This window comes from Mytilus californianus, unplaced genomic scaffold, assembly GCF_021869535.1.
Source record: "Mytilus californianus isolate M0D057914Y unplaced genomic scaffold, xbMytCali1.0.p SCAF_11, whole genome shotgun sequence".
Classification (NCBI taxonomy): Eukaryota; Metazoa; Mollusca; class Bivalvia; order Mytilida; family Mytilidae; genus Mytilus; species Mytilus californianus.
Genome location: NW_026262593.1, coordinates 42,780,933 through 42,804,235, shown reverse-complemented (window position 1 = coordinate 42,804,235; position 23,303 = coordinate 42,780,933). Strand labels below are relative to the sequence as shown.

Below are 23,303 nucleotides of genomic sequence, written 5' to 3'. Positions count from 1 at the left end.
ACATAGGACCCTATGGGAAATACATACAAATGTCTTCTTTTAGAGAACCACTGAATGGAATTAAACCAAACTTGGCACGAATGTTCCTTATGAGGTGCTGACCAAATGTTGTTACTTTGCAGTTGGTCCATCATCCAAGATGGCCGCCAGCGGGGGACCTAGTTTAACATAGGACCCTATGGAAAATACATACAAATGTCTTCTTTTAGAGAACCACTGAATGGAATGGAACCAAACATGGCATGAATGTTTCTTATGAGGTGCTGACCAATTGTTGTTACTTTGCAGTCAATCCATCATCCAAGATGGCCCCGGGGACTTAGTTTAACATAGGACCCTATGGGAAATACATACAAATGTCTTCTTTTAGAGAACCAGTGAATGGAATGGAACCAAACATGTCATGAATGTTCCTTATGAGGTGTTGACCAAGTGTTGTTACTTTGCAGTCGATCCATCATCCAAGATGGCCCCTAGCGGGGGACTTAGGTTAACATAGGACCTTATGGACAATACATACAAATGTCTTCTTTTAGAGAACCACTGAATTGAATGAAACCAAACATGGCATGAATGTTCCTTATGAGGTGCTGACCAAGTGTTGGTACTTTGCAGTCAGTCCATCATCCAAGATGGCCGCCAGGGGGGGACTTAGGTTAACAAAGGACCTAATGGGAAATACATGTTCCTTATGAGGTGCTGATCAAGTGTTGCTACTTTGCTGCTGATTTACTGTTCAAGATGGCCACCAGGATATTTTATTAAATAACGGGACCAATATTTAACCAAATTTGGCCTCAATCATTATTTGGGTATCTGTTATGATTTTTATCTATCTTTACATGATTTCTAAAACCAAAGTAGAGTCAGGTGAGCGACACAGGCTCTTGAGAGCCTCTAGTTAGATTGTGACGTTCCCTTGTCGCCATCTTATGGTGTTTATATATCTCAACTTGTTCCATTCGCTCGTGTTTGTAACAACATATTTGATTTCAACAAAAGAAATCTCTATTAATGAAAAATTATTACACCAGGGTTTTTCGATATCACAAACTAGTCAAAACATTTACTATATTTTATCATCGGTACAAGGACATCATTCGTAAATATAAATCAGAATGCAGACATCTTATACGTTCAGATATTTCACATCCAATATTTTATGGTAATATTCTTTACAAAGCACAAAAATGTCAGCATTCACCTCAAAAGCTAACCAAACCTTTAAACAGACTTATTCGGAAAGGATATAGTTACAATACTGTTGTCAAGTCATTAAGGATTGCATATTTTGGTATAAATATTGATTTACTCATATGGTCTTTGCATCGGAAATAAACACATTTATCCTAAAACCAGTTGTTGGCATGATACGGATTATGTTCTTCTCATATATTTTATGATGGTATGATACTAAACCCCTAACGGGAGGGATTGTACTTGATTTTCATATGATGAAGACATAATCTTTCAATCAGTTTAATTGAGGTTTGGAGCTGGCATGTCAGTAACTGCTAGTAGTCCTTTGTTCATTTATGTATCATTGTCATTTTGCTTAGTTTCTTTTGTTACCTATTCTGACATCGGACTCAGAATTCTTTTAATCTGAGTTTTACTGTGCGTATTGCTATGTGTTTCTTTTTTCTACATTGACTAGAGGTATAGTGGGAGGGTTGAGATCTCACAAAACATGTTTAACCCCGCCTCATTTTTGCGCCTGTCCGAAGTGAGGAGCCTCTGGCCTTTGTTAGTCTTGTATGTTTTTTTAATTTTAGTTCATTTGTATGTTTTGGAGTTTAGTGTGACGTCCATTTTCACTGAACTAGCACACAATTTTATTAAGGGGCCAGCTGAGAACCACCTCCTGGTGCCGAATTTTATCGCTGCATTGAAGACCCATTGGTGGCCTTCGGCTGTTGTCTGATCTTTGGTCAGGTTGTTGTCTCTTTGACATATTCCCCATTTCCATTCTCAATTTTATTGTATGAAAATTGAGAAATTCTCCATCTTTGGGCAATTGAACATAATTTTTATGCCCCCGCCATAGCGAAGGGGGCATTAAGTTTTACCCATGTCCGTCCGTCCGTCTGTATGTACGTACGTACGTACGTATGTACAGACGGACGGACCAGGGTAAAACTTAATGCCCCCTCCGCTACGGCGGGATACGTACGTACAGACGGACGGACAAGGGTAAAACTTAATGCCCCCTCCGCTGCGGCGGGGGCATAACGTACGTTCCAAAATTGGTTTCCGTTCTCTAACTTTAGTTTGCATCAACCAAATGTTATGAAACTTATACACAATGCTTATTACCACAAAACACAGATCAAGTATGAATTTTGGTGGCGTCACTTTTACCGTTCTAGAGTTATGCCTCTTTACAAATGGAAAAATTGCTGAATTTTTCGTTTCCGTTCCCTTACTTTAGTTTGCCTCAACCAAATGTTCTGAAACTTATACACAATGCTTATTACCACAAAACACAGATCAAGTTTGAATTTTGGTGGCGTCACTTTTACCGTTCTAGAGTTATGCCCCTTTACAAATGGAAAATTGCTGAATTTTTTCGTTTCCGTTCTCTAATTTTAGTTTGCCTCAACCAAATGTTATGAAACTTATAAACAATGCTTATTACCACAAAACACAGATCAAGTTTGAATTTTTTTTAGTAAGATTATGGAAATGAAATAAAAGAAATAAAACCATTCATCTTCAGTGTCATAATTTTTATAAAAAAATCAATAAATGATCATAAGATCAGGTAGAAAAATTGCATATCTATGTTTAAAAATGAAAAATAACACTGGTAATTTTTATACGACCGCAAAAAATTTTTGCGGTCATATATTGGTATGACGTTGGCGTCGTCGTCGTCGTCCGGCGTCGTCCGAAGACACATTGGTTTTCGCACTCTAACTTTAGTTTAAGTGAATGGATCTCTATGAAATTTTACCATAAGGTTCAATACCACAAAAGGAAGGTTGGGATTGATTTTGGGGGTTATGGTACCAACAGTTAAGGAATTAGGGGCCAAAAAGGGGCCAAAAATAAGCATTTTTGTAACTTCCAGACATAACTTGTGTGTTAGTGTATGGATCTCTCTGACATTGTACCACAAGGTTCCATATCACACAGGGAATGTTGGGATTGATTTTGGGGGTAATTGCCTCAAAATATTAGGAATTAGGGGCCAAAAAAGGGGCAAAAAACAAGCATTTTTCTAGTTTCATGACAATAACTTGTGTGTAAGTGTATGGATCTTTCTGGAATTGTACTACAAGGTTCCATATCACAAAGGGAAAGCTGGAATTGAGTTTGGGGGTACCGGGTAATTGCCCAAAACGTTTACGAATAAGGGGCCAAAAAGGGGCTAAAAATAAGCATTTTTATACGCCCGTTTACGGGACGTATTATGGTATACCGCTGTCCATCCGTCCGTCCATCTGTCCGTCCGTCCGTCGTCAACATGTCGGACATTAATTCAAAAATGCTTTAACAAATATGCATGAAACTTTGGTGAATTGTTTATATCTATTGACGTGAGCTCCCTTTCTTTTTTTTATAAATTTCAGATTTGCCATTTCTGAGTTTTGGGGTTTTATTCATTAAAAAAGGGGGGATTTTCCAGTTTTCAGACAATAACTCAAAAACAATTTCACCAATTTGCAAGAAACTTTGGTGAATTGTTTATTTCTATCGACATGAGCTCCCTTTTTATTTTTATAAATTTCAGAATATATATTTATGGGGTTTTATTCATTACAAAAAGGGGGATTTTTCAGTTTTCAGACAATAACTCAAAAATGCTTTCAGCATTTTTTATGAGACTTTGGTAAATTGTTTATATCTTTTTTTGTAAGCTCCCTTTTCATTTTTATAAATTTTCGATTTTACATTTCAGAGTTATAAGATTTTATTTGTTTATAGTCTGACAACACATGTACTAAGTATTGCACAACAGCAAAAAATCTTTCATATAACCAATTTCAAGTTCTTTGACTACATTTATTCAGAAACCTATAATATATCAAATATTTAATTACAATCCAAATTCAGACCTGTATCAAGCTTGAATATTGTGTCCATTTATTGCCCCAACTGTTCAGGGTTGGACCTCTGCGGGCGTATCCAGCTGCGCTCAGCGAAGCAGTTTATTCTAGTTTCCAGACAATAACTTGTGTTCAAGTGTATGGATCTCTCTGAAATTGTACTGCAAGGTACCATACCACAAAGGGAAGGCTGGGATTGAGTTTGGGGGTGATGAATCATAAGGGGGTTCAAAAAATTTGGGGGGGGGGTTTTCCTTTTTTTTCTTTTTTTCCTTTATTTTTCTTTTAAAATTTTCCATTTTAAGTTGGTTATTTCTGTTTTATATTTAAAAGCAAATAATAATGATATGGTAGGAGATACACACCAAACAGGATGTGTAAATTATTATATAATAAGTATTGTGCAATAGCAAGAAATTTCAATTGCACAGTATTGCACAATAGCAAGAAATCTTCAATTGCACAGTATTGCGCAATAGCCAGAAATCTTCAATTGCACAGTATTGTGCAATAGCAAGAAATATCCAATAGCACAATATTGCGCAATAGCAAGAAATTGTCAATTGTACAGTATTGCGCAATAGCAAGAAATATTCAATTGCACAGTATTGTGCAAAAGAAGATACTTCGTATAAATTGCTTATTTCTTGACCAATTTCAATGGGGTTTTATTCTTGAATTCTTGGGGTTCTTTAATATGCTGATTCTAACCGTGTATTAAGTTTTTGGATTTTGGGCCCCGCTTTTAAATTGGTCCACATTGAGGTCCAAAGGGTCCAAAATTAAACTTTGTTTGATTTCATCAAAAATTGAATTATTGGGGTTCTTTGATATGCTGAATCTAAACATGTATTTAGATTTTTGATTATGGGCCCAGTTTTCAAGTTGGTCCAAATCGGGGTCCAAAATTAAATTTTGTTTGATTTCAACAAAAATTGAATATATGGGGTTCTTTGATATGCCAAATCTAACCGTGTATTTAGATTCTTAATTTTTGGTTTTGTTTTCAAATTGGTCTACATTAAGGTCCAAAGGGTCCAAAATTAAACTTAGCTTGATTTTAACAAAATTTGAATTCTTAGGGTTCTTTGATATGCTGAATCTAAACATGGATTTTTGATTATGGGCCCAGTTTTCAAGTTGGTCCAAATCGGGGTCCAAAATTAAACTTTGTTTGATTTCAACAAAAATTGAATATATGGGGTTCTTTGATATGCTGAATCTAACCATGTATTTAGATTTTTGATTTTTGGGCCCCATTATCAACTTTGTCCACATTGAGGTCAAAAGGGTCCAAAATTAAACTTTGTTTGATTTCATCAAAAATTGAATTCTTGGGGTTCTTTGATTTTATATGCTGAATCTAACCATGTATTTAGAATTTGGATATTGGACCATAATAGGTGAATGTCCAATTTAAAATTTTTAAGTTCTTAGACCACATTCATTCTGTGTCAGAAACCTATGCTGTGTCAAATATTTAATCACAATCCAAATTCAGAGCTGTATCAAGCTTGAATGTTGTGTCCATACTTGCTTCAACTGTTCAGGGTTCGACCTCTGCGGTCGTATCAAGCTGCGCCCTGCGAAGCATTTTATTTAGTGAAATAATAATGAAAATGATGAAGTGTAACATTCAATCTTCGTGTTGTCTGTTGTTTTTTTTAAACATATGATATTAGATTGTCCCTTGGTTTCTTTTCGGTTGGAACACAAATTAACATTTTTTTTGCATTTGCTTATTTAAAAATATTTTCATGGACATTAATCTAGAATTGATATTTTTTTTGTAGATAAGCAAGGAACAACAGAAAATGTGGCAGAGCAAAAGGAGACTGCAGTCTTAAATCAGAGTTCAGAAGATAAAGGTCAAAGTTCAGAAGAAAATAGTCAAAGTTTACAAGAGACAAAGACAGTGAAAAAAAAGCAAGCCAATGTGAAAAAAGACAAACAAGGCAAAAGTAAATGGATGTCAAAGAAAGGAAATAAGAAACAGTTTAAACCAGGACAATTTAAGAAATTTAAAAGTTCATCGAAAGGAAAGAAGTGATTTTGCAAACATATAATAAATTGACATTATATACTGTTGTTTTAATACTTATAGGCAACAATGAACCAAGGCGTGGTTAATCTTCGATAAGGTAGAATCCCTGTTTTAATATTTGAGGAAATGTTTAAAAAAAGGTGACAGTTAAACCAAGGCTCAACCTTCATAGTTTACAAGTGTAAAAAAGTCTCATTCTATTATGTCACATCACATTTCCATAGAGTAATAACAACTCACCCTTGTGTTTCAACAGTCAAAGTGAAAGGGTTTACCAATTGTATTGTCTTTCAAAAGAATATTATAACATTGTTTGATGTAAACCAGGCATGGTGTTTTGTTTGACTTATGACCAATGTTACATAAGTGTTCATCAAACGATACTGATTTTTGGTAAAATAAATTTGTGACTTCATTAAACTGTGATTAAAATGATCTTTTATTAATATTTGACACGTTGATTCCAGTATTAACGTCATGTTTCGTAGCAAATCACTCATCAAAGTTTGTTTATTTTGCAAATATTGTGAGCTGCCATTTGCAATTAAGATAATACTGTGAAAGTACTTTCATTTGTGCGTATCAATTTTCGTGGTTTGAGCAAAAGTTATATGTTCCTGGGTTCTTAAATTCATGGATTTTAATTTTTTGAAAGAAAAAAATCGGGTGAAGAATTGCCAAAGGTGTTAATTGGGCCATAAAAATATCGCTTAAAGAAAACGGTTACATAAAAAGATGGTACAAATGTATTTTGAATTGTAAAATTAATTCTTATGAAATAAAAAAAGTAAGCCCAACATGAAATTTGTTTTTTTTAAATGAGATTTATGAGGAGATACAATGAACACTTCATCATCATATATCACCGACGGAAGTCTAACTTTTATCCATCGAAACTAATTTTTCACAAGAATTAAAAGGTTAAAAGTTGTACAGTAAAGGTTTTTTTTTAAATTAAATGGGTAAAATCTTGTTTGAAGTTGTGTATATAGTTCATAGTGTGTTTTCTAATATTTGATGTATTCTCTACATCATATGCTTGTATCCATGTTGTCAAACCTAAGGTAATGGGGATCTTTCCATGTCTTGATTTGGACAACAGTTCTTTTATTTCATTTCGTTGGACACTTACATTTGTGGATAAAGCCATCCACGAAAACCACGAAAATTGGAACCCCACGAATAAAAGAACTTTCACAGTATATGCACAGAAGAATAATGTGAAAATGCTCATTCTACACACACACACACACACAGATTTGTGGAAATCCCCTTAGTTATAGTAGATTTCAGTAATTTATACTTTTTTAGTCCACTAGCGACGAAGTCGTATGGGACTTTAGGTTTGCACTCCGTCTGTCTGTCAACTGTCCATCCGTCAGTCCGGCAAATCAGCTTTCCACACTTTTTTTCTTTGTTCTTGAAGATATTAATTTGATATTTGGTATATAGTTTTATCATGACAAGTTATAGATCAAGTTCGAATTTTGTTCCGGTCTGATGTTTTAGTTCAGAGTTATGGACCATAACTCTGGACCATTTCTAATGTTAGAGTACTATGTTAAACCATATATCTGTACAAAGGGAGATAACTCATTTTTTAAAAGACATTCTTTGTTAAATTATTTGAAGAATTTTTTTGGCAGGTTTGTTTGTTATTTAGTATAAACTAATTTTCTGAACGCTATATATATATAAAAAAAATTATGAAGAGAAATCCTTTAATTAGATAATAATCTATTTTTATTAATGTATATATTTCAATACATTACATTGTGTAGATAAAAGTTGTTGATATTTTATAGATAAGTTACAAATCTATATTAGTTTGTGACAAATGAAAGAAAAAATATTTGGAACTATTAAATATATTTGATTATAATTTGAAAATAGATATACACTGTATTACATCATATCTTATTTTAGAGAACTATTAATCATATCTAATGTTTTTTTTCATCATGCTTATAAGATATTGATTGATAATTGGTATATAGTTTTATCATGACAAGTTACAGATCAAGTTCAAATTTTTGTTTCGGTCTAATGATTTTGTGCAGAGTTATGGTCCTTGGACTTGAAAAATTCACTCAAATAATCAGTTTTCCACACTGGTTTTAGTCATGCTTGAAGATATTGACATGATATTTACTTTTTGTTTACGTCATGACAAGTTATAGAACAAGTTAGCATTTTGTTCCAGTATAATGAATTTTTACTCGGTAGGGGACTATGTATTGCCATGCAATACTCTCAGAATGCTTGTTTAATTTATTTATTCTTCAAAGAAAGAGTACCTAAAATTAAATTTAAGTTACTTCAATTTGTTAATTTCAGTTCCTGGGAAACAAATTCAATCTTGTCACAGACAAGATTGTACATTATGGTATTGTTTGTAGGATATAGCAAGCTTTAGCCTTGTAAGACAACTTACCATTTATTGGTATTAGAAAAATTTGAAATTTAAGTTTAATTCAAATTTTATATGTTTTAAAGATTGATAAGTTCTGTAGTTTATTTTGTATATTCAGTTTGACTCTATCTAGCAAAATGTCTGATACAACAATGGCCAATCTCTCTCTATGTACAAATTTTTTTTTTTTGTATTACATATGAAAATCTTTTATCATTTATCTCAACTATGCCTGCTGTGGTTTATCATTACTCCAAGGCTTTTATCATTTATCTCAACTATGTCTGCTGTGGTTTATCATTACTCCAAGGCTTTTATCATTTATTTCAACTATGTCTGCTGTGGTTTATCATTACTCCAAGGTTTAAATTATAAAGTTTTCTTGTTAAGAGAAATAAAGAAATATATCTGATGCAGAACGAACAATATGTGGCTTCCTAGTACAATGTACTATATGACTATGTTTTCCGTGGAGTTTCAACTTCCTTGATGATCTTCCCTCAAGATTAGATGGTTGTTGGTTTGATCTTTGGCCAGGCCAATCTAGACTTGAAAAGTATTATTTGTGTCTTCTCAACTTAAAGCCTGTTACATTTAGGAGCAAGACTGGTTTGCTTTAAATCAGGATTTACATGTCTTCCTGCCTTCTCTAACCTTGAGAACTAGAATATTAAACATTTGGCTCATTGTGTCGGTCAAGTACAAAGCATAGTTCATATTCATAGCATATTAGCATGTTTTTTTTCAAGATTATGCATTTAATTTGACACTGATTTATTGGAGTAATAGCTCTTTAATAATGATTTATATTATTTGTTTGTGGTTTTTGCCTATTATCTTAAAAATTATGATAAATAGAGGGAAATTTAATAGCAAAAAAGATTACAAATATGTCAACACTCAACATGGTCGAAATGTTCAGTTGAATACTTATAGGAGTTATTGCCCATTAATTTTCTATGTTATTATAAAAATAAGGAGATGTGGTATGATTGCCAATGAGATAACTATCCAACAAAGTTCAAATGAAGTGGATGTAAGCAATTATAGACAACTGTATGGCCTTCAATAATGAGAAAAACCCATACTGTATAGTCGGCTATATAAGACCCTGACATTAAAAATATGAAACAATTCAATTGAAAAAACTTAGGCCTAATTTATAACAAAACAATTTACGAAAACAAATAGGACATGAACCAATGACAACCACTGAACTACAGGCTCCTGACTTGGGGACAGGCACATAAAGAATGTGGCGGGGTTGAACATGTTTGTGAGTACTGAACCCTCCCCTAACCTGGGACAGTGGTGTTACAGCACAAATTGCATATTTATTTTGAAAACTATAGTAGAAAGATAGAAACTTTAAGCAAAGAAAAAATGATCAACAAGACAAGATCTGCAAATTGGTCAGAATAGATGAAATTGACAGTTTTTTGCTCTTATATGAGTAATTGCCCTTAAATAACAATTTATTTTCTAATCTTTCTTTGTGTTTTGGGGGAAAAAAACTATAGAAGATAGAGAGAAACTAAACAGAAAAAAACATCAGCAATACTAGATAAAATAAGAAGATATTTTAGTCATGAATTCTCTTTAGTCCCAATGTTGAAGATGCACATAAACCTAGGTTAGCGACACAGGCTGTTTAGACTCTCAAGTTTTAATTTTCTGGCTTGTTGTCCCAGAGTTACGGGACTTTAATTGGCAGATTTAAGTAAATTTTTCACATAGTGTACCATAACTTGAGTTTGTTTGGATTGATTTACTGGAAACTTTACATGATAGTTGGAATTGGTGAACATAACACACCGTTTGTTTAAAAAAAAAACATTTTTGATATGTCTTTCCAGAGTTAAGGGACTTGACCATCAGATAAATAACATTCACTAGCTCTACTATGCTTTGATCAAATTACCAAATCTTGACACAATTGTTAGGATTGGTGGATTGGTGAATGAAGACTCTTTTGATTTTGTAAATTTTCTTGTTTGTCATTCCAGAGTTATGGGACTTTTAACAGTCATATCTGATGCAATATTTATAGGTCTAAGAGTATACTCATGCATGTTTTTCTACAGAGCCATTCTATTTGATTATGATTGAATGCCTTTGAAATTTCCCTTTTCATTCTTGCACCAATTGCATTATGAACAATAAAGGCGTATCATGCACTCTTGGCATAGTTGTTTATTTATCACGTGCAACATAATGTATTATTCCACTGTATGTACTGTAAATTCAGAAATTATTGCGAGGTTTTTGGGTAAAGATTGAATGAAATGCAATCGAAACCCTATTGTACTGACTTGATATCTAAATCTTCCAAGGTTTATCACTTCCTTTGAGATACACAAAATATAGTGCATTGATCATAACATTCTATACATCCTATCCATGAACATTTCCAGAAATTTATCAATGAAAGATGTGCTCAGATATTCAAGTTACAAAATGATGTTTTACTGGTCAAGACAATTACATAACTTGTGCAAGGTGCAGGAATCTGATATCTGTTCTAAAAATATCAATGATGTCATTGTTAAAGTAATCTTTAGAATTGGAGTTATCTTCCTTTGTCAATAATTGTAGTTGAATCAACTACAACCAATGCTTTAAACAATGCAATGTTTAATTTTACTTCCCACTGATAACTTAAAGCAATCTTTATCCTTCTGTGCTTACAAGCACTTTGATTATTAATGCGAATAATGCGACACCTTGAGTATTGCAAAAATAAAAACTCATAATCTGATATCTGTTCCTATCTGTACAAAGCTTTTCCTAAAATCGCAATAATGAAACTCGCATTTTTGTTCATTCATGAAAAATCACAATAATAAATGCACGCAATAATTTCTGAATTTACAGTAAACATTGATAGCAAAATCAACATTTGATTGGTTGAGACTATCACACGTGACATTGACCAAAATTTCATATTCTCCTCTGAGCATCATATCCCCCTCCGAACATTGGGACTTTCTCGTGCGACGTTACGTGTGGTTAGTGTACATACTATTTTAAATAGCTATTATATTAAAGTTATTATCGTGTTCAAAATTATTTCAGACGTTAAAAAGAAAAAATAAATAATTATAACTGTTGATCGTTATTGTTTGGCAATGTTATGTCGTGTTTAGCTATACTAGAATATTATGACCAATTCATGGCAGGTATATTGACAAATACATTTTGAAGAAATACAGATTTTTACAGTATTTATTTTTAGTTCACCAGTCCAGTGTGAGCTTTTCTCATCACAGAGCGTCTGTCGTCATTGTTGTCCCTCTTCTTCCTTTAATTTTCCAAAGATCATCTCCTCTTTAACTACTAGGCCAAATTTCAAACAACCTTGAGCACAATCATCATTGGGGGTATCTAACTATCCAGTTTAAGAAATGTGTCCATTGACCCTGCCTGCCAACCAACATGGCTGACATGGCTAAAACACAACATGGGGTAAAATGCAAGTTTTGTCTTTTATCTTGAAAATCACAATAGACAGAGAATATCTGACAGGAGTACAACTGTTCATAATGATGGGATTTACCTTCTGTCAATTTACACCAAAACTGTGGGATGACTTCTTGTAGGAGTTATTGTCTTTAAATGACTAATTTTACCTATTTTATTTTCATTTTTAGCTCACCTGGCCCGAGCTTTTCTCATCACTTTGTGTCCGTCGTCCGTCGTCTTCCGTCGTCGTCGTCCGGCGTCGTCTGTTAACTTTTACAAAAATCTTCTCCTCTGAAACCACTGGGCCAAATTTAACCAAACTTGGCCACAATCATCATTAGGGTATCTTGTTTAAAAAATGTGTCCGATGACCCCGCCAACCAACCAAGATGGCCGCCATGGCTAAAAATAGAACATAGGGGTAAAATGTAGATTTTGGCTTATATCTCTGAAACCAAAGCATTTAGGGTAAATCTGACATAGGGTAAAACTGATTATCAAGTCAAGATCTATCTGCCCTGAAATTTTCAGACAAATCTGACAACCTGTTGTTGGGTTGCTGACTCTGAATTGGTAATTTTAAGGAACTTTTGCAGTTTTTGGTTATTACCTTGAATATTATTATAGATAGAGATAAACTGTAAACAGCAATAATGTTAAGCAAAGTAAGATCTACAAATAAGTTGCATGACCAAAATTGTCAGTCGACCCCGTTAGGAGTTATTGCCCTTAATAGTCAATTTTTAACAATTTTTTGTAAATTTTTGTAATCTTTTACAAAAATCTTCTTCTCTGAAACTACTAAGACAAATTTAACCATACTTGGCAATAATCATTATTAGGATATCTAGTTTAAAAAATTTTGTCTGATGACCCCACCTTCCAACCATCATGGCTGACTTGGTTAAAAATAGAACATAGAGGTAAAATGCAGTTTTTGGTTTATATCTCTGAAACTAAAGCATTTAGAGCAAATCTGACAGGTGGCAAAAATGTTCATCAGATTTAGATTTATCTGCCCTGAAATTTTCAAACGAATCCGACAACCCGTTGTTGGGTTGCTGCCCCTGAGTTAGTAATTTTACAAAAATTTTGCTGTTTTTTGTTATTATCTTAGATATCATTATAATATCTAATAAATTATACTATTAATTATGATTTTAACCTTATTTTACATGATTTCCAAAGCATCAGTAAATTCAGGTGAGCGACACAGGCTCTTGAGAGCCTCTAGTTTCCTATTATTTTTGTCGAGCCAGCGAAGCTCGACGTTAGGGATAGTGATATTTACTGACTACTTAAAAGCTTTATATTTTAGGAAGGTGGAAGACCTGGATGCTTCATACTTTATGTATAGATGTATAGATGCCTTATGTTGTGAAGTTTCCGTCTGCCATATGTCCATTGCCCTTGTCCTCATTTTCATGGTTCAGTGACTACTTGAAAAAAAAATTAAAGATTTTTCTCTCTTATTATGAGTAATAGGATATCTATATTTAGTATGTGCTTGCGTGCCTTGCAAGGTCCTCACATCTGTCAGACCATTTTCATCTGACCTTGACCTCATTTCATGGATCAGTGAACAAGGTTAAGTTTTCGTGGTCAAGTCCATATATCAGATACTACATGTCCAACTGGCAGGTGTCATCTGACCTTGACCTCATTTTCATGGTTCAGTGGTTAAAGTTAAGTTTTTGTGTTTTGGTCTTTTTTTCTAATACTATATGTAATAGGTCAATTATATTTGGTGTATGGAAATATTTTAGGATGTACATTTCAGTCTGACCTTGACCTTAGTTTCATGGTTCATTGCTCATAGTTAAGTTGTTGTGTTTTGGTCTTTTTTCTAATACTATATGTAATAGGTCAATTATATTTGGTGTATGGAAATATTTTAGGATGTACATTTCAGTCTGACCTTGACCTTAGTTTCATGGTTCATTGCTCATAGTTAAGTTTTTGTGTTTTGGTCTGTTTTTCTTAAACTATAAGCAATAGGTCAACTATATTTGGTGTATGGAATGATTGTAAGGTGTATATGTCTGTCTGGTAGGTATCATCTGACCTTGACCCCATTTTCAAAGTTCATTGGTCAATGTTAATTTTTATGCGACTGCAGAAAAATTTTGCGGTCGTATATTGGTATGACGTTGGCGTCGTTGTTGTCGTCCGAAGACACATTGGTTTTCGCACTCTAAATTTAGTTTAAGTGAATGGATTTCTATGAAAGTTTACCATAAGGTTCAATACCACAAAAGGAAGGTTGGGATTGATTTTGGGGGTTATGGTACCAACAGTTAAGTAATTAGGGGCCAAGAAGGGGCCAAAATACATAAATTGTGTGTAAGTGTATGGATCTCTCTGACATTGTACCACAAGGTTCCATATCACAAAGGAAAAGCTGGGATTGATTTTGGGGGTAATTGCCTCCAAATTTTAGGAATTAGGGGCCAAAAAAGGGCAAAAAAACCAAGCATTTTTGTCGAGCCTTCAACTTTTGTCGAAAAAGCGAGACATAGCGATCCTACATTCCGTCGGCGTCGTCGTCGTCGTCGTCAGTGGCGGCGGCGTCCACAAATATTCCCTCTGTGGTTAAAGTTTTTGAAATTTTAATAACTTTCTTAAACTATCATGGATTTCTACCAAACTTGGACAGAAGCCTGTTTATGATCATAAGATAATATTCAAAAGTCAATTTTGTAAAAAAAAAATCCATTTTTTCCGTATTTTACTTATAAATGGACTTAGTTTTTCTGCCAGGAAACATTACACTCACTCTGTGGTTAAAGTTTTTGAAATTTTGACAACTTTCTTAAACTATCCTGGATTTCTACCAAACTTGGAAAGAAGCTTGTTTGTGATCATAAGATAGAATCCAGAAGTAAATCTTGTAAAAAAAAAATCCAGTTTATCCGTATTTAACTTATAAATGGACTTAGTTTTTCTGCCAGTTTACATTACATTCACCCTGTGGTTAAAGTTTTTTTTAAATTTTAACAACTTTCTTAAACTATCCTGGATTTGTACCAAACTTGGACAGAAGCTTGTTTATGATTAAAAGGTAGTATCTAGAAGGGAATTTTGTTAAAATTTTGTTCCATTTTTTCCGTATTTTACTTATAAATGGACTTAGTTTTTCTTCCAGTTAACATTACATACAGTCTACAGTTTAAGTTTTTAAAACATTTATTAGATTCATAAACTATCCTGGATTTTTACCAAACTTGGACAGAAGCTACTTACAATCAAAAGATGATAGTATAGAGAGGAATATTTTTATTAATTTTTTTCCTCATTTTTGTTGAGCCTGCAATTAACAGCAAAAGTAGGCGAGACGCTGGGTTCCGTGGAACCCTTACGAATTTTTCTAGTTTCATGACAATAACTTGTGTGTAAGTGTATGGATCTTTATGAAATTGTACTACAAGATTTCATATCACAAAGGGAAAGATGGAATTGAGTTTGGGGGTAATTGCCCAAAAGGTTTAGGAATAAGGGGCCAAAAATAAGCATTTTTCTAGTTTCCAGACAATTACTTGTGTTCAAGTGTATGGATCTCTCTGAAATTGTACTGCAAGGTACCATACCACAAAGGGAAGGCTGGGATTGATTTTGGGGGTAATTGCCTCCAAATTTTAGGAATTAGGGGCCAAAAAGGGGCAAAAAAACAAGCATTTTTCTAGTTTCAGGACAATAACTTATGTGTAAGTGTATGGATCTTTATGAAATTGTACTACAAGGTTCCATATCACAAAGGGAAAGCTGGGTTTGAGTTTGGGGGTAATTGCCTTAAATGTTTAGGAATTTGGGACCAAAAAGGGGCCAAAAAACAATCATTTTTCTAGTTTCCAGACAATAATGTGTGTTCAAGTGTATGGATCTCTCTGAAATTGTACTGCAAGGTACCATACCACAAAGGGAAGGCTGGGATTGAGTTTGGGGGTGATGAATCATAAGGGGGTTCAAAAAATTTGGGGGGGGATTTTTTTTTCCTTTTTTTTCTTTAAAATTTTCCATTTTAAATTGGTTATTTCTGATTTATATATAAAAGCAAATAATAATGATATGGTTTGAATAGGTAAATTAAAAAAAATTTAAGTTCTTAGACCACATTCATTCTGTGTCAGAAACCTATGCTGTGTCAAATATTTAATTACAATCCAAATTCAGTGCTGTATCAAGCTTGAATGTTGTGTCCATACTTGCCCCAACTGTTAAGGGTTCGACCTCTGCGGTCGTATCAAGCTGCGCCCAGCGGAGCATTTTATTCATGATTAAGTTTGTTTCTTAGAAACTAGAAGTAATAGGTCAACTATATTTGGTGTATGGAATGATTGTAAGGTGTACATGTATTTCTGGTTTGGTTTATCTGACCTTGACCTCATTTTCTTGGATCATGTTAAGTTTTTGTGATACTTGTAGTTAAGCTTTGTATTTAGGACTATCAACATAAAATCAATGGTCAGTAAAGCAGGTGAGACATTTCAGCGTGTACACTCTTGTGAAAATTGTGATAGATAGACACACTTTATATAGCAAACATAATCAGCAAGACAAGATCTGCTCCTTATTAGAGTAATTGCCCTTTAATGACGATTTTTTGCCATTTTTTTTTTTTGCGTTTTTGTCTATTATCTTGGAAATTATAATAGATAGATAAAACTTTTATAAGAAAAAATGATCAGCAGGTCAAGATCTGCAAATCTGTTTTGATCAGCTGTCTTCTTCAAATAGTTAATTTCCTTAAATGACGATTTTTATTCCTTTTTAGCTCACCAGGCCCGAAGGGCCCCATGTGAGCTTATGCCATTGTCTGTCGTCGTCGTCTGTCGTCGTAAACTATTTCAAAAATCTTCTCCTCTGAAACTACTGGGCCAAATACCTTCAAACTTTAACTAAATGTTCCTTAGGGTATCTAGTTTATAAATTGTATCCGAAGTTTGATCCATCGACAAACATGGCCGCCATGGCTAAAAATAGAACATATGGGTCAAATGCAGTTTTTGGCTTATATCTCAAAAACTAAAGCTTTTAGAGCAAATCTGACAGGGGTAAAATTGTTCAATTGGTCAAGATCTATCGTCCCTGAAATTTTCAGATGAATCGAACAACCCATTGTTGGGTTGCTGCCACCGAATTGGTAGTTTTAACAAAATTTTGCAGTTTTTTGTTATTATTTTGAATATTATTATAGATATATATAAACTGTAAGCAGCAATAATGTTCAGCAAATTAAGATCTACAAAAAAGTTAATACGACCATAATTGTCAATTGACCCCTTAAGGAGTTATTGTCCTTTAAAGACAATTTTACACAATGTGTTCAAGTTTGCTAACATTTAAAAATCTTCTCCTCTGAAACTAATGGGCCAATTACCTTCAAACTTTAACTAAATGTTCCTTTGGGTATCTTGTTTATAAATTATATCAGAAGTTTGTATTCATCGACAAACATGGCCGCCATGGCTAAAAATAGAACATAAGGGTCAAATGCAGTTTTTGGCTTATATCTCAAAAACTAAATCTTTTAGAGCAAATGTGACATGGGGTAAAATTGTTCAATTGGTCAAGATCTATCGTCCCTGAAATTTTCAGACGAATCAAACAACCCATTGTTGGGGTGCTGCCACCGAATTGGTAGTTTTAACAAAATTTTGCAGTTTTTGGTTATTATTTTGAATATTAATATAGATATATATAAACTGTTAGCAGCAATAATGTTCAGCAAATTAAGATCTACAAAAAAGTTAACATGACCATAATTGTCAATTGACCCCTAAAAGAGTTATTGCCCTTTAAAGACAATTTTACACAATTTGTTCATCAAGTTTGCTAACATTTAAAAATCTTCTCCTCTGAAACTAATGGGCCAATTACCTTCAAAATTTAACTAAATGTTCCTTAGGTTATCTTGTTTACAAAGTGTATCCGAAGTTTGTTTCCATCGACAAACATGGCCGCCATGGCTAAAAATAGAACATAAGGGTCAAATGCAGTTTTTGGCTTATATCTAAAAAACTAAATCTTTTAGAGCAAATGTGACATGGGGTAAAATTGTTTAATTGGTCAAGATCTATCGGCCCTGAAATTATCAGACGAATCAAACAACCCATTGTTGGGTTGCTGCCACGGAATTGTTAGTTTTAACAAAATTTTGCAGTTTTTTGTTATTATTTTGAATATTATTATAGATATACATAAACTGTAAGCAGCAATTATGTTCAGAAAAGTAAGATCTACAAAAAAGTTAATATGACCAAAATTGTCAATTGACCCCTTAAGGAGTTATTGCCCTTTAAAGACAATTTTACACAATTTGTTCATCAAGTTTGCTAACATTTAAAAATCTTCTCTGAAATACAGGTGAGCGATTCAGGCTCTTGAGAGCCTCTTGTTTGTGTTTGTAGAAGATAGATAGAAACTGTGAACAGAAAAATGATCAGCTATATAGATCAACAATATAGGGATTTTATAGTCATGAATAATATTCTAGTCTACAATGGCGGAGAGTGTCCACTGATGAAGATGCACATAGACCTAGGTGAGCAACACATGCTCTTTAGAGCATCTAGTAATCTTATCCTAGTAATGGACTTTGGATATTATTAATAATCAAAATATCATTTCAGTCTATACGCCGTAAAACAGAATTTTCATCTATTTTGATGGGGGCTAAATCTATCAACAACTTACATATTTTTTGAAATACAAGTTGGGTTAGAATTCTTTGTTGTATATGCTTAAGTTATTTAAGTGGGCCAAATAGATTATTTTCAAATCGTTCGTGCATTCAATTTTAAATGAATTAATGTATCGTTTTCACACAGTTTGCGACCGGCGGTTGAACGATCTTTTGTTTTTAACTGACGCACAATTAACTTAAACAATTAGTTCAAATAATTACCAAAGCAGAAAGTATGTGTTACAATATATAAAACTTAAAACCAACTTACGTTTTCATCATATTAGGTTTGTTACCTTAACACACAGGTAAGTCAGTGTTTCTTTTTAATAAATAAATAATAATTTTATGAAATAACCCTTTTTTTAAAGATCATGCTTATAATCAATTATGTCATTTAAAGTACATTAGATTAAGAACCTTTTATAGAATTTTTAGGTTGTAATCAAACTAAAATGGAAGGTTTCCTTTCTAAATAACCAAGGGCGATTACACCTTACAGAAAGTATTAAGTCCTCCGATTTGACGATCATATGTCTCTGATTATATATTTTTAAAAACAAATTCAATCTGCATACTTTTTATATTAAAACAAAAGTTACAAATCTTAGTGTGCACTTTTTACTCTTTTATAACATCTTTTACTTCTAAGGTAAAATTGAGAATAAGATCTACGCAACAAAAAATTGTCTAGTTGATGATTCATCGTTATTAAACACAAGGTTGATAACACTTTTATGTGTACCTTTTATTAAAAAACTCATTTAATAGAAAAAGTAAATGCTATAGAACAAACTTATGGAATACGTCCATGTTATTGTTGTACTTTTCCCTCGCTTTTGTTTTGTTGGTTGTTTCCGATTTACCGCATCCTCCGGTCTCCTCCAAAAAATATTAGCATCATTATTTCGTATAGGTTGTGCTCGTACATTAAGTCACATTAAAAAACGATAGAAAGAGTTGTATTAACGAATTAATTTAATATAAAAAAAATAAGGAGATGAGGTATAAAATATAAAAATAAGATGATGTGGTATAATTGCCAAAGAGACAACTCTCCACCAGAAACCAAATGACACAGAAGTTAACAACTTTAGGTCACCGTACAGCCTTCAACAATGAGCAAAACCCATACCGCATAGTCAGCTATAAAAGGCACCGAAATGACAAATGTAAAACAATTCAAACAAGAAAACTAATGGTCTGATTTGTGTAAAAAAACAATGAATGTTTTCCAAAGAGACAACTATCAACAAAGACAAAAGAACAAGAATTTGAACAACTCTTGTATATGTTTCCTAAATGTTTTCTTCAAAGTAGTTTCATGTTTTACAAAATTAATATATTTTGGACAGGTGTTGAAGATGTCACGGAAATGCGAGAAGCATGGTATGATATTGGATCTGTTTTGCTTGGGACACAATATAGCAGTGTGTGCAAGATGTTCTCAGAGTGACCATTTTAAATGTCCACAGTTTGTATCTGTTGAAGATGCGGCTAAATATGCTAATCCTCTCAGCCAAAGAACCGCCCGATCACAAGACGACTCAAGTGAGCAAAGAAGTCCCGCTAACATTTTGAAGACTGTAAACCAAGAGAAAAACACATTTACAAACTATGTAAAAGCAGCTATAGAAAGTGGCGAAAAAAACACTTTCACAAAGTTTCTGACCACAAATGTAACAAGGAGTGAGAATGATCGTATAGAAGAATCAATGAAAAATTCTACTCCACTTGCAACAAGTCGTGATGTTCAGGTCGACGAAAGCTTTGGAGAAAACAGTACATTCCAAGATCCAAGTGATCCTGATAACTTAGAGAGTTATCGACCGTTGTCAGAGAACTTTCATCATGTAAGCGATAACGCCAACGTCCAACCGAAAGAGACGACTTTATCCAAAGCACATGCAAATTCAAAAACAACAAAGAGCGAAGTCGGACAACTATTAGAAGATGTAAAGAAATTTTCAAAAGGATTATCCTCACGCGACGATGTTGGTATTACTTTAGACGATTTGATTTTGAAAATTGATAGAACACTCAATGAGATAGCAGAAAATTTTGAAAACACAAGGAATCAGAAGAAAACAATCGAATATCAAATAAAAGAAATTCGTGCCAGACTCAATACGCATCTGGATAACATGGAAAAGAAGTTGTTGAATTCACTAGAATCAAAATTCAGCCATTGTGAAGCAAGCGTAGTTAACGTAGTGGAAAAGCTTCAGAAAGGTCGAATCGAGATTACCCACATGAAAAGCGGAAACGCAGACAACCCGAACTCACCGTTTCAAGCAAACACTTTGCTTGCAATCAGAGAAAGTGATAAACAAATGCGAAGAATGAAAAGATCCATCCATGCGCTCACGGAAAATGTTTATGCTATAGATATTGACGTAAAGATTAACCAAGACTTGAATATATTTATCAACGAAGTTCAAGCATTTGGTGAAGTTACTGTAAATAGCCGTTTAAACCCGAAGATATCTCAACCTACTTTAGAACAAAGGCGAATTGAAGTCATTCGTACAGATTCCAAAAGATCACAACCTGGTAGCCCATCGAGAGCAAATAGCAAAGCCATCCAGCGAACCGATTCCAAAAAAGTCAAGGGTGTTAGCAAACTAAAACGCTCCGGTTCTAAGCGGGAAACCATTGAAACAACTAGAAGGCTTGAAACTGTTCAAATTTTGCCGGAAATAGAACTGGGACAGCATTTGGCTGTGATGGATGAACCATTACCGGAAATTATAACAACAAGTCGATCGGGCATTTCGGGTATCAGAATTATGCAGAAGAAGAAAGTTAAAATTGGACATAAATGGACATCAAGCGTCTCAAACTGTAAAATGCTTCCGAACGGTCGACTGATTTTTATAGATACTGAAAACAAGAGGTTAGTCATCCACAACAAAGACACATATGTATATCGAAATCTCAGAGTTCACGATTCTCCGCGTGATTTCACTATCCTTGACAACGATAGGATTGCTGTTACTTTTGGCATATACATCGAAGTATTGAATATTTTAACAAGCCGTATAGAGAAGCGCATCCAGTTAGAATTTTTTGAATGCAACGGAATATCATTTATGGATGGGAAATATTACATTTACGGAATATTTGACGGTTATCTTCTTTCTCGACATGGCATTCAGATCATGGATATGCATGGCCGAATAGAGGATCGGTTGCCTATAACAAGAGTCCAAACGATCCATCATTCAATAACCACATGGAGGGGCAGAATTTATTACACCGGATATAGTTCCGTTTCATGCTGTATGACATCTGGCGAAGAACTTTGGGTATTCAAACACGAGACCATGGATCGACCGAAAAGCGTCACAGTGGACAATTTTGGAAATGTTTTTGCGTCATTTGAAAATGAAAACAAAATAGTTGTTATTTCAGTCGACGGACTTTACAGCAAAGAGTTCGAACTGAGGAAGCATGACCTGTATTATGGACAAGAACCTAGACCTATCAGTGTTTATTTTGACACAATTGAATCGGCGTTAATAGTATGCAATGCAAATAAAGACCATTCCGTGATGTACTTTGTAAAATATGATTAGGCAAATAAAGGTTAGAGAAATACATGTTAAATTAAAATAAATCATATGAAATACTGACATTTTTATTGCTGCACAACACAATTATATGAGCAGATGATTTAGGTAAGGCCAAGCAAAAAATGAATAATTGACAGTCGCATCCATAGAATTTTTGTTGGAAGTAAAACTATGTATATATGTTTTAGCGTAACATCTAACAAATCTTTGATTGTGGTAACATGGGTAATGAATGTCATACGTACATGTATTTTTTGATAAATACTCAAATCTGTCAAAATAGCGGTTTTTAGCTATTTTCATGCATTTATAAGGTGGTAATCTGTTTCGAAATGTCATATTATTATGAGGACCTTAAAGTACATTACATGAAGCTGTAATACTGTGAAGTTAAGTAAAGATTGAGGCCGTTTTGAAAATGGCCCTGATGTGAAATAAATTCTTATTAAGGATGAGAACATAGTAATGATTAAAACAATAGTTAGGAACAGTAGGATCTAAAGCCTGCTATTGGAAAAATGTTGGGTATTGGCAGAATTCCCCACTCCTTCCGGATGAAGTTCCGTATTTAGGTAGCAATAAACAGTTAGGAAAAAATATTAAAATTTACCCTCATAAATGTTACCACCCCCTTTTCATTGCTTTCTTGCAATTTAAGCTTACTGTTTGTGTCATATATGTGAATATGCATGTAATCAGAATCTTTCATAGATTTTATATCCAGTAGTTAAAATGGTAAAATATAATTTCTTTTTGGTGTATCCATGGCAACAATCTGCATTTATTTGTAAAATTGCGTCAAAAACTTCGTGTAGAAAAAAAGTGTTTGTAAACATTACATTAATTTCTGGACCTATATATGGCCGGTCTACTATGAAAATACGGAGAGTCAAACAGAAAATGGGCCATAAAACATGTAAAACATAATCTTGATGTTCTTATAAACCACATTTGAAGGCTAAATTAGTACTCAGCTGTCTAAAAATGAATTTTATTGCACAATAACTTTCATATTTGAAAAATCCACCGCGGCCAAAATGCGAAACCAAACTCCTAACTGTGTATTGCTACCTTA

The 23,303-nt window shown here is 33.6% G+C and overlaps 2 protein-coding genes across 2 annotated transcripts in view; both read left to right on the top strand.

The window, feature by feature from the left end:
* The window catches only part of LOC127720117 (uncharacterized), a 42,968-nt gene extending 36,426 nt beyond the window's left edge, over window positions 1-6,542 (top strand). Inside the window, exon 16 of the mRNA XM_052226536.1 lies at window positions 5,846-6,542. Within this exon, the coding sequence (XP_052082496.1) occupies window positions 5,846-6,102 (257 nt within the window). The 3' untranslated portion in view covers window positions 6,103-6,542. The remainder of the gene's footprint in view (window positions 1-5,845) is intronic.
* A 12,340-nt stretch (window positions 6,543-18,882) lies between these two features.
* LOC127720116 (uncharacterized) lies at window positions 18,883-22,288 on the top strand. Its single transcript, XM_052226535.1, has 2 exons — window positions 18,883-18,961; window positions 20,009-22,288. Exon 2 carries the CDS (start codon window positions 20,018-20,020, stop codon window positions 22,229-22,231), a length of 2,214 nt encoding a protein of 737 aa, XP_052082495.1. The 5' UTR covers window positions 18,883-18,961; window positions 20,009-20,017; the 3' UTR covers window positions 22,232-22,288.
* Window positions 22,289-23,303: the final 1,015 nt, after the last annotated feature.

Bases quoted from the DNA above. Each gene is read 5' to 3' on its own strand.
- LOC127720116 (XM_052226535.1), top strand. From the start codon at position 20,018: ATGTCACGGAAATGCGAGAAGCATGGTATGATATTGGATCTGTTTTGC.